The following is a 12,463-nucleotide window of genomic DNA, read 5'->3' as shown; positions in this document are numbered from 1 at the left end:
AATGAAAAAGCAACTATTCATAGTACAAGTTATCTTGAACCCTATCTTTGTTAATGTAGCTTATAAACTATTTCTGAACGTGTCAATACCATATCAAAGGAATATATCTCTACATGAACTGTCGCTACTATTATTAACATAACCACAGATTTTGTTCTATGTATGTATGCACACACAGACACTCAAACACACATCCTTGCATATGGTAAAAATCAAAATGTCAGCTAGATTTTACAGAAAACATTTTTTATTTCAGAGAAGAGCAACGTCTCTTTTTCATCATATTTTTCCATCTAATTTGCAATAGTTATATACTTTCCCTTATCAAGAAGTAGACTTTAGCATCTAAAGTTGAATGACTAAACCATCTTCATTTCTTCTTTCACCAAACTAATCAATGTTTTAGCAGCCTCTTTTTAAGTAGTCTGTGGAATATTACTCCTTATAAAATGTGCATGGTCATAATTCAACCGTAATGACCTTCACTTCACACTTCACAAATGTTCTCTTTTATCAATCTCATTTACAATCATGGCTTCAACTGTCAAGCACTCACCAGTCACTCACAAATCCAATTCATCAAGCACTTCCTTTCTTCTAAACTACAGAGCTTCAAAGCAACCAAATTATATTTTCTGTTCTCTTATCAAGGCCTCTACCAGGATATTCCACAGTTACCTTAAACATCTCATTTATAAATTATTTTGTCATTTTCATTATATTTATCCACTGAAGATATATTGAATATCAACATTAGAAACTGAATTTCTATTGATGGCATCACAGTCACTTAAAGTAGAAAATGTCAAGTATCAATTTACTCTATCTCCTATTATTCACCTCTACTTTTCTACTTCCTTAATATCTTTGGTCAAGGTCATAATAAGCTATTGTTAAAAAATGATGCATATTCATAAGAAAGTGCACAATTAAACATTTATTTGTTTATCTTGCAAGTGTGTGAATAAAAAATGTCAAATATGCAATGTGTAATACTGAGAAATTAATGTTGGCATTTATAATCTTCTAGAAAAAAAGTGATGGACATTGGCAGATAGGTTACACATACCAGAGGTTCTTAATACATAGTATTTGTATAGCAGGTGTTTGAAATTTCATGGGAAAATAGAGGTTACATTATTGGGAAATATTGCAAAGAATCATCATATAGTAGAGAATGGTAGATACATGTCTAGCTGAAGAAATCTTCTCTTGACAATTTAACTATATACCAGAACCAAGTCTTACTTGAGAACACGGAGTAATCCTTTTTTTCTGGAGGGACAAAGATTCATAGGATTACTTGTATTTATTTGGTCGGTTTGGGGACAATTAGGAAGAATTAAGGCTAGCATCCAGGCTATGACTGATTGAAATAAGAACTCTCATAGGACTCTTACAGAACAATGTCTCTCAAAGGTTGACTGTGCTTAAAAGAAGTAATCACAGTTAACAAATAGTTGGGATAACCTAAGGGACATGGCTTTCTGCAGGTTACATCTATTCAGATTACTCATTTATATGTTATTATTGAGTTGGTATAAGGTCAAATAAGGCAACTTTGCCCACTTACATACAAGATATTTCTCCCCAGTGTAACATGCTATGAATTGTTTTATATATTAACCCACTACAACGATTGAGCCTACATAAAAGTATCTAACATAAAATAATAACAATGCTATGAATGTTGATATTATGTTTAATATTATACGCTAGTATTTTAATATTTACAATTATATAGAATAAATTAGACGTATTTTGGAAATAATTGTCTTGGTGTTAAGTCTGATAAAGACAAGGTCAGGTGTCAATAAACATTCATAAATGTATTATCTCTTGTTTGGTCAAAGAGAATGTATTATCTTTTGTTTGGTCAAAGAGAATGAATGTATAAGGAATATAGATGTATAAACTGTAGAAGAAATCCTGTATTTCATTACCACTTTTGCATTTTTCTTGTGACAAATGAGACAAAGCATGACTGAGATATTGAGGCAAGGCATATGTAAACTCTTGACAGATACATTCTTGACAAGAAAAAAATATATAATTATGTTCAAAAACAGGGACTTTTAACACCAAACTGGCCAAAAGTCCCAGAGCTTGGGAATAGACTTCAGAAAAAAATTAACCTGAACCTCAATCTTTAACTGTATGTAAGGTCAGCATTAAACATGCTTAAGGAAGAGTACTATATTCCTATAAAAGTAGATTTCTGGGTTTAGTCCAAACCAAGGTATTATGCCTTATGGCTGCTTGATATACATTTCTTATATAGCTGCATTGCAGTTTTTCTCTATGACTATCGTTTATCAAACTTGCCTTGTAATTGTATCATCATTTGATTTACAACTTTTGAAGCTATAAGTTATATTGTTAGATGAATACAAAACCATGAGATTTAGACAGTCTGGAGTCATCCCTTTCATTATTACTTAGCTGCTCTAATAATTTTTGGAGAAATTAAAAAACCCTATTAACCAAAGGTTCTTTCTTTTCCAGTGTAGATGATAGGGGAAATATGATTTATTATTGAATATGCATATCAGATTACATGTAGGCAGGCTGTCCTCCTGAGACTGACTCCTGGGTAGAATTTCACATAAATTTGCAGAAAAAACAACAGTAAAGCTGTACTTTCACCCAAGACAAATGGATGCACCTTGTAGCTTCTGTACCTCATGTGAAACTTTTAAATTTATTTTTGAGATATGTGCTTACCATTCTATGGTGAAAAGTTCCTCAGATCTTCACGTAAAGTCGAATGTTGAGTCTATTATTGGGCCTATTGTGTTTTCGAAGTTATGCTATGGCAAATGACATTTACTTCTTAGTGTCATTATAAAGATTAAATGAGTTAAAATCTGTAAAACACAACAGTGCCAGCAATATGATTACTGTGTAAGTATCGGGTTAAAAATTTGTTAGATACCTATGATTTCATAGATGTGGATAGCATATCTTCTCTTTTTTTGTTTTTGTTTTTGTTTTTTTTGAGACAGAGTCTTGCTCTGTCGCCAGACTGGAGTGCAGTGGCGCGATCTTGGCTCACTGCAAGCTCCGCCTCCCGGGTTCACGCCATTCTCCTGCCTCAGCTTCCTGAGTAGCTGGGACTACAGGCGCCCGCCACCACGTCCGGCTAATTTTTTGTATTTTTAGTAGAGATGGGGTTTCACCGTGTTAGCCAGGATGCTCTCGATCTCCTGACCTCGTGACCCACCCGCCTCCGCCTTCCAAAGTGCTGGGATTACAGGCGTGAGCCACCGCGCCCGGCCCGTGGATAGCATATCTTCTATAACATGAATAGAAATAATAACTTTCTCATTGGCAGTCACATATTTGAATGATGTGACAAATTAGTGGAGAAGATGTTTAGTGTTAAAGAGCACTAAGAGACTTGTTCTTAATAGAATCACATGCATCTTTTGACTATATTTGATGCAGTCATAGATTTACTTTTCTGTAATCTGGTTATTTTTTTTTAAAAAGGTCAAATTTATAAAAAATAAAAATATATATTTCATATATTTTTACTACCAAAAGTCATATAAATTCACAGAATTACAAATCAAAATTAACAATGTCTATAAAGCACAGGCTGCTACAATCAAAACTGTTAAGGCCTATGTAGCATAATATATAAGACATAATTGGCAAGGCATGGTGGCTCACACCTGTAATCTAAGCACTTTGGGAGGCCGAGTGGGGCGGATCACTTGAGGCCAGGAGTTCGAGACCAGCCTGGCCAACATGGCAAAACCCCATCTATATTAAAATTAGCCTGGCATGGTGGCATGTGCCTGTAATCCTAGCTACCTAAGAGGCTGAGGCAGGGGAATAGCTGGAATCTGGGAGATGGAGGCTGCAGTGAGCCGAGATCATGCCACTGCACTGTAGCCTGGGCGACAGAGTGAGACATCATCTCAAATAATAATAATAATAATAATAAGCCAGGCATGATGGTACACACCTGTAATCCCAGCTACTCAGGAGACTGAGGCATGAGAGTCCCTTGAACCCAAGGGGCAGAGGTTGCAGTGAGCCAAGATCATGCCACTATGCCACTGCCCTCCAGCCTGGGTGACAACAGTGAGAATCTGTCAAGAAATAGAAAGAAGGAAAGAAAGAAAGAAAAAGAAAAGAGAGAGAGAAAGAAAGAAAGAAAGAACTAACGAAAGAAAGGAAAAGAAAAGAGAGAGAGAGAGAGAAAGAAAGAACTAACGAAAGAAAGAAGGAAAGGCAGGCAAGGAAAGCAAAGAAAGAAAGAAAGGCAGGGAAGGAAAGCAAGGAAAGCAAAGAAAGAAAAGAAAAGAAAGCAGACATAATGCACTGAAAGAAAGAAAGAAGACATAATGCACTGAAAGAAAAAAGAAAGAAAGAAAGAAGACATAATGCACTTAAATTTTACCAGCAATTGTAGTATTGTGAGAAGACGGAAGGCCTTGCATGTCATGTGCAAATCATTTATAGATAGGTTACCCAGAAAAAAATAATTAATTAGGGAAATCACTTAATTTGCAAACTGCTTAAGAGCATTAGCTCTCATATATTCTGTAAAAGGCATGTCTTTTCATATGAAGTGTATTATATTTTCCTGAGTTTTACTCTAAGGATAATGATTTAAAAGACTATTAAATTCATTAAACATTAAAATAATGCATTTGACCAGTTATAATAGCTAATATGTTAAATTGTATTTTTGGGGGGTAAAATAAATTTGCGTTTTTTATTTAGGTTGCTACACATTCCATATCATCAATTTCACCATTGTATCATGCTTTGTTTTATTTTGTTGTGTTTTCTGCTAATGTTCTCTTCATCTTTATGATTTGCTTTTGTGTTTGTGACGGTGGTGGGAGCGGATGAAGAAAGGAAGTAATAGCTAAGTTGCACATATGATCCAAGTGTGTTGTATTTGATGAATATAATTGCAACCCACAGAAATATTTTAATTAACATTCTCACAGGGTTAAAAGAGCAAAGTTACCTGGATACTAGAACATCTTTATTGAAATTCTAATACATAATCACATTTGCTGAACTAGAATATCAAACTATGTTTTTACTACTGCTTAGATAGATTTGGAGACAGTTGCCAATTACAATGTGGCATATAATTGACAAGTTATATCCTAAGTAGCAAAGTGTTTGGGGAATGAATTCTTAACTCACAATACTTCCCTTTTATTTCCAGTAAGATTAATTCCCAAAATTAATCAGTAAGCATGTCAATCAACTTAATCATGTTTTCACTCACTTTTTATTTAACTATTCAACAATGCTTAGGGCAATAATAAATTAAGCCAATTCAAATTTTCTGTGTGTAGAAAGCGAGGGTAGGATAAAGGAACTAAGGTCTTATAAAATATAATCACTTATGAACTAAAATAATCCACTCTAAAACAGAAGGAACTACCACTACACAATTATTAGACTGATGAAAACTCAAAACACTGACAACACCAAATCCTGGCAAGGGTATGGAGCAATACAAGTTTCACCCATTGCTTGCTGGAATACAAAATGGTACGGCCACTTTGGAAGAGACTTTGACAGCTTCTTACAAAACTAAATATATTCTTACCATATCATGCAGCAATCATGCTTTTTGATGTTTATTCAAATGAGTTGAAAACTTAAATCCATACACAGAAACCTTCACACAGATGTTTATAGCAGCTTTATCCACAATTGCCAATACTCAGAAGCAGCCAAGTTGCCCTTCAACAGGTGAATGGATAAACTGTGGTACATCCATGCAATGGAATATTATTCGGTTCTAAAAAGAAGTGAGCTATCAAGCCATGAAAAGACATGCTGGAAACATACATTCATATTACTAAGTGAAAGAAGCCAACTTGAAAAAAATCTACATGCTGTATGATTCCAACTATATGACATTCTAGAAAAGATAAAACTGTGGAAAGCATTAAAAAAATCAGTGGTTGCCAAGGGTTACAGGAGAAAGTGATGAATAGATGGAGTACAGAGGATTTTTAGGGCAGTAAAACTATTCTGTAAATTATAGTATAATGGTAGATAAATGTCATTATACAATTGTCAGAACCCATAGAATGTACAACATCAAGAACTTTAATGTATCTAAAGTAGCATAAGTTAAACTATGGATCTGGAGTGATAATGGTATTCAATATTTGTTCATCGATTGTAACTATGATGTGGGATGTCGATAGCTGGGGAAGAGCTGCGTGTGTTGGGGAAAAAGGGTATATTGGAACTCTATAAGTTCTGCTCAATTTTGTAAGCCTAAAACACTAAAAACCAAAGTCTTAAAAAATGCCCCTGTATTTACAATAATCATGGCTCTTTAAATGTACTATGTTCTAATGTGGTGTGTGTAAGTGTATTTGTACTAGTGAATCTCTAGATCTAGACTAGTACCTGAAACATAGTAAGCTTACTTTATTATATATACCTGTAGTACACTTAAGTAAAGTTCAAAAAACACAATACAATTGACACTTTCAATCTTTTTGAAATTTAGGTAGATATTACAGTTTAGATTTAAATTTTTTTTTAAATTATGTTCAGGCTACCTTTAACCAAGATAATTTTGGTTCCTTCATATACATAGTTTCACTACTTATAATTAATATAAATATGATAGCTTTCCACATTGAATTTGATTCATATATGCATATTAAATACATCAACTGAAGTTTTAACTTTTTTTATGCTTTAAATACAAAATATTTATCTAAAATATTTGTGTTTTATTAGCAATTATTGAGTAATTTGAGGAAAAACAGTTTCTACATACATTATAATATACAAATAGAATTTATTCTAAATAAAAACATTTTTATTCTTTGAGTTTCTAAGATTTCAGCTTATATTGGAATCAAACTAATCAAATTCTATCAATAAATGTCAAAAAGATAAAACATGGTTTCCTTTTATGCTTTTGATTGAATCTTTTGTGTTGAAGGGAATTGGAACTTTTTACTGGAGGATAGGAGGAAAGGATAAAAGTGTCATTTCAAAGAGATAAGAACAAATTGCAGCCTTTACAAAAACATATTTTACTAAGCATAATTGGTATAATCTATAATTTTTAGCACTTATCACGTACTCAAAACTGATGGTTGTACTCTCAGATGTGTAAGGTGTCATTGTCCTCAATTCTGTGTGACTTGGAGAGGCACTGCCAGCTATACAGGTGCAGGCATTTGGATGTCAGTGATTCTGCATCCTTGCAGGACCCACAAGGCCAGATGGATTTTCCCTGCCCTTAGAATGACTCTTGAGTCAAAGGTCAGCACAGCCCTAGTGACACTGCATCCATGGGAAGGAAGATAATCTACAGTTACCAATAAATAAGGATTTTTTTCATGTTCACTAGTATATTCTTTGTGTCTAGAACAGGAACAGCAGAGGAGATTTCGCACCAGTCTCCCAGAGCATGAAGTGAATCCAGGAAATTGTTTCTTTTCTTTAGCTATGCCAATCTCACTCTGCCTGTCAATTAACTTGAGAAAATGATTCTATCAAAGTAACCATATAAGCAAACAAAAACTTATTTCCTTCCTGCTTGGTGCTATTTTTGGACTTGGGGAGGGGGCACAATTTCTAAATGTCTCTTCTTCTGTGTTAACCGTGCTAGTTGTTTTTCTTTCCTATCAATAATTATTAAATAATTATACAATAATTATTTATACAATTATTTATTTATACAATAATTATTAAATAATTATACAACCAATTGCAATGTAAAATTTGCACCATTTAGTCACTAGCATTTTTCTTTAAAGTTACTAATTACCTCCAATTGAAGGACTCTGAGGGACATATTTTGTTTACATTAATTTTACTCTCAAATGTTTTACATTTCATCACACTCTGTTTCTTGAAAAGTTCTCTCCCTTTGGCTTTCTATTCAATACATTCTAATAGTTTACCTGTTACCTCTTAGATACTACATTTGTGTGTGCATGTGTGTGTGTGTTCTTTCTCCTTCTGTAATATAAACAGTGATATTGCCTAGGGTTTATTTTATATATATATATTATATATATATATATATATATATATATATATATACACATATATATAACTTTACAAATATCCTTGGACAAATTACAGAATTCATGAAATATTTAATTTTAACTATTAAGTAAAATAGTTAAAAAGAAACAGTTCTGAAAATGAGAGAAATAAAGTTAGTGGATAAAAGGGAGATATGGCACATATGTAAAAATAATTCTGCCCTTCCTAGTTCTATAACCTTGAACAAGTTATTTCACATCTCTGTGCCTTAGTTCCTCATCTGCAAAATGGTAGTAATCATATTTTCTTTTTGGGTTGTTGGGAAGATTCAATATGTATAAAATGGCTTAATATGTGTAAAGTTTCTGACACATGGGAAGCCTTCTTTACCTGTTATCTATTATTAATAACATACACATATTTATAACTAAAAAGTCTATGACAGAAATTTTCTAAACTAATAAATTCACAAAAATGTATATAATTGCATACATATTGTACATATTTATAGAATATGAATGCCTTAACTGCAATGGTTTTATGGTTATTTTATTTGGATTTCCAGCAACTACCCCAGTTTCTGGACTGGAGAAGAAATTTACAACAATTTGGGGAATGAAAGCATTAATGAGAGTGTTATGATGATCACACTGACTAGATTAGATCAAAATTTGAGTGGGGCAACCCAAACTCTATCCCTCTCCCCAGTTTTAAATATTGGTTAAAGGTTTTCAGTGTTTAACTCCTATTTCCCATCCATCTCTCGCCAACATTCAGATCTCCCCATTGCCACTGGTCTAAGTTCAGCCTCCAGTTCCATATGGCATCCACTGGCAGTTGATAGAAATGAAGGCAATACAGACCCAGGGTCATGTACAGAAATCCAAGGAAAGGCTATTGGAATGGTGTATAATCGTTTTCAGAATTTTTTTCATCACACATTTCTCTCCTTCCTGATGCACACCTGTGCACACAGATAAACACACGTTTGCTATTTGAAGGTTCCCTTTGTGCTGCTTTCCCCGATACCAAAATTGCTAGCAATGGCTATGGATTTGATTACTTCTCTCATTTGTCAATGAGTTTCTTGCTGTTATGAAAACATATTCTTATTATTATTCTTTAGTGAGAACAGAATGATACAAAATTGACTTAATCTGCAGCATAAAGTTTACATTTTGTTGTGAAAAAGAACTTGTTGACAGGATTGCTAAAAACCAAAGTGCTGAACAACAATAGTAATTTCACTGTCTTTGAAAAATAAAGACAGTCTATCATCTCTTTGGAAGAGATTGTTTTCCATTTTGTCTCGAAAGAGAATGAGATTCAAATATTGTTTTGCAGCCCCATGCTTCTCAGACACATATTTAAATATCTTTAGACATTTTCTTTTAAAATTGTACATGCTCTTAAGCCTAATTGTCAAAATTGATCATAATTATAAAGTTAGGATTTTTTCCTAAAAATATGTTATAAAAAATCTCAACTAATATAAAACCTATTATGTAATTTTCAAATTATTTATGCACTGCACTTTTTGTAATATATTTCATATCACATTTGCTATAAGCAGTATACATGCCATTTCAATATGCCATTTATAAAGACCTCATCATGAGGCCATTGTAAGTAAAATTATTTTGCTTCACATAAAAGAATTGTGTGAAAATATTAGAGAATTTTTCCTTTCTTTTTTTTTTTTTTTTTGTGTGTGTGTGTGTGTGTGTGATACGGAGTCTCACTCTGTCATTCAGGCTGCAGTGTAGTGGTGCAATATTGGCTCACTGCAACCTCCGCCTCCGGGGTTCCAGCGATTCTCCTGCCTCAGCCTCCCGAGCAGCTGGGTTTAGAGGCACGTGCCACCGTGCCCGGCCAATTTTTTTATTTTTAGTAGAGACAGGGTTTCACCATGTTGGCCAGGCTGGCCTCGAACTCCTGACCTCAGGTGATTCCCCCGCCTCAGCCTTCCAAAGTGCTGGGATTACAGACATGAGCCACTGCATCTGGCCGTTATTTACTTTTGAGAGACAGTAATCCAAGAAATTATTTTCACTAACTATGATGTTCCCAGTATTGTGCTGTTATTACATGGCAGGTACTAAATATCTTTAACACAGTCTTGCTTCAGTAAGCTTATGATTTAGCTGTGGAGAGGCAAACTTAATGCTTAAAAATAAAAAGTGCAAATATATATCACATTATACCAGGGGCCCTAAAAAAGAGATGAATGAATATCAGAACAGTAAGAAAACACTGTCAGAAGAATACTAATATGATCTTAGTGTTATTAAGAAGTCAGAATTAAGAAAATACATTTATTTTTAGTTTTTTGAGATGCTTCATACTGTTCTTCATAGTGTTTGTACTAATTTACATTCCCACCAGCAGTTTACAGGCAATCCCACTGCTGGATATATACTCAAAAGACAGGAAATTAGAATATCAAAGAGATATCTGCACTCTTATGTTTATCACAGCACTAGTCAAAATAGTCAAGATATGGAATCAACCTAAGTGTTCATCAGCCAATAAATGGATAAGGAAAATATGGTGTGTGTGTATATATATATATATATATATATATACACAATGAAATATTATTCAGTCATAAAAATGAATGAAATACTGATATTTTCAACAACATGCTGGAACTGGTGGATATTATGTTAAGTGAAATAAACCAGGCATAGAAAGACAAATATCACATGTTCTCACTCATATGTGGAAGCTGAAAAAAATAGTTGAAGTCATGGCTGTAGAGTAAAGTGATGGTTACCAGAGGTTGGGAAAGATAGTGGCGGGGGGTGATGGCGGGAGAATAAAGATGGGTTAGTTGGTTGGGTACAAAATACAGTTAGAAGGAATAAGATCTAATGTTTGGTAAGAAAACAGGGGAATTGTAGTTAACAATAATTTATTGTATATTTCAAAATAATTAAAAACTGGGTTTGGAAAGACCCTAACCTAAAGAAATCATAAATGTTTGAGGTGATCCATATCCCAATTACCCTGATTTTAATCATTGCACATTGTATGCCTGTCTCAAAATACCACATGTAACCCATAAATATATACAGACATTATGTACATATTTATGTACATAATGTATTTGTAACATTATTTATTTGTAACAACTAAAAATTTTTTTAAATAATAATATAAATGTAAATATATATGTGTGAATGTCATCAATGCAAATCCAAATGTCTAAAACACATTTCAGATTTAAAATGTGGTATCATCTTTTGGAATCTCATATGTATATATACATATATACATACGTATATGTATGCATATACGTATGTATATATATTTCAATACAAAATCCAGCACAATCTAATCCTTTGCCTTCAGCAATTGATTTCACCTTCTTGTACTTCATTTTCTGCACCTATAAACCTATCAATACAGAAATATAGAGTAAGGATAAAAACTAAGACAATAAATTTGAACGTTGAAATAAATTTCCAGCTGGAGCTATCATGTTTTTCTATGTCCGTTACAGCATCTATGCCTTCCTCATAAACAAACTACAAAGAAATATGTTGTTATCAGATTTGATAGAGATAAAAGTTTTCTATCCTACCATGGAAATAGCCCATTTTTTTCTTGTACAAGTTGTAAATCGTAAAACACCAGAAAAGTAAAAATTATGTACATAGTATGTTATTCATAAAATAACTTCTAAACCTTAATTAAATAAACTATTTCTTTTCAATAATATTGCTTGAAAATAACTAGTTCTTTTGTTACAGGAGATAAGTGCAAGACTACTGAATACAGCAAGATGAAAAATATGCTATTAGACGTACAAAATCAAAAATATATTATGCAAGAAAATGAAAATCCTAATGGCGACGACGTATCTCGGAAGAAGCTATTGGTGGATCAAATGTTTAAATATTTTGATGCAGACAGTAATGGACTTGTAGATATTAATGAACTAACTCAGGTATGATTAGTGACTATATTAACAAACTTACTGAAATATAACATGCACAATATATTTACTTTTTCTAAATTTACTCTATAATGAAAAAATGTATATTTGATCCATATTATTGAAAAGTATACGAGTAACAACATTTTTGTAGCAAACTTGACATCATCAGCAATATTAATTTCAAGTAATATTTATATGGTGTTTGACAGTTTAAAAAGAGATATCTACTTCTGATAGATATCTATATCTTAAATACCTAAAGGAATTACAAGTTCTTTATCTTGTAGAATTTATAATATCTTTCCTAATATATTCTGGAGATCATGCAATGTTTAACTTTCTATAAGTCAATAAAAGCTGATTTATCCAATACTCAAGGGCACCACCGAACAACTGAGCACATTTATAACAACGTGTATATAAATGATTTAAGATAGTGTTGAATCACTGATGTATTCCAATATTTCTTCAATAATTAAGGACCAATTACAGCATATTCAATTTGTTTTA

General features: G+C 32.8%; 1 protein-coding gene across 4 annotated transcripts in view; it reads left to right on the top strand.

Annotated features, from left to right (window-relative positions):
• Nucleotides 1–12,463, top strand: part of FSTL5 (follistatin like 5) — a 778,780-nt gene that overhangs the window by 371,951 nt on the left and 394,366 nt on the right. For all 4 annotated transcript variants that reach the window (XM_034959355.3, XM_014344780.4, XM_034959354.3 and 1 more), the window contains exon 5: nucleotides 11,766–11,962. In XM_034959355.3, the coding sequence (XP_034815246.2) occupies nucleotides 11,766–11,962 (197 nt within the window). The remainder of the gene's footprint in view (nucleotides 1–11,765; nucleotides 11,963–12,463) is intronic.

Source organism: Pan paniscus, chromosome 3 (assembly GCF_029289425.2).
Source record: "Pan paniscus chromosome 3, NHGRI_mPanPan1-v2.0_pri, whole genome shotgun sequence".
NCBI classification, from domain to species: domain Eukaryota; kingdom Metazoa; phylum Chordata; class Mammalia; order Primates; family Hominidae; genus Pan; species Pan paniscus.
Note: the sequence above shows the minus strand (reverse complement) of the source record. Positions and strands in the feature narration are given on the sequence as shown.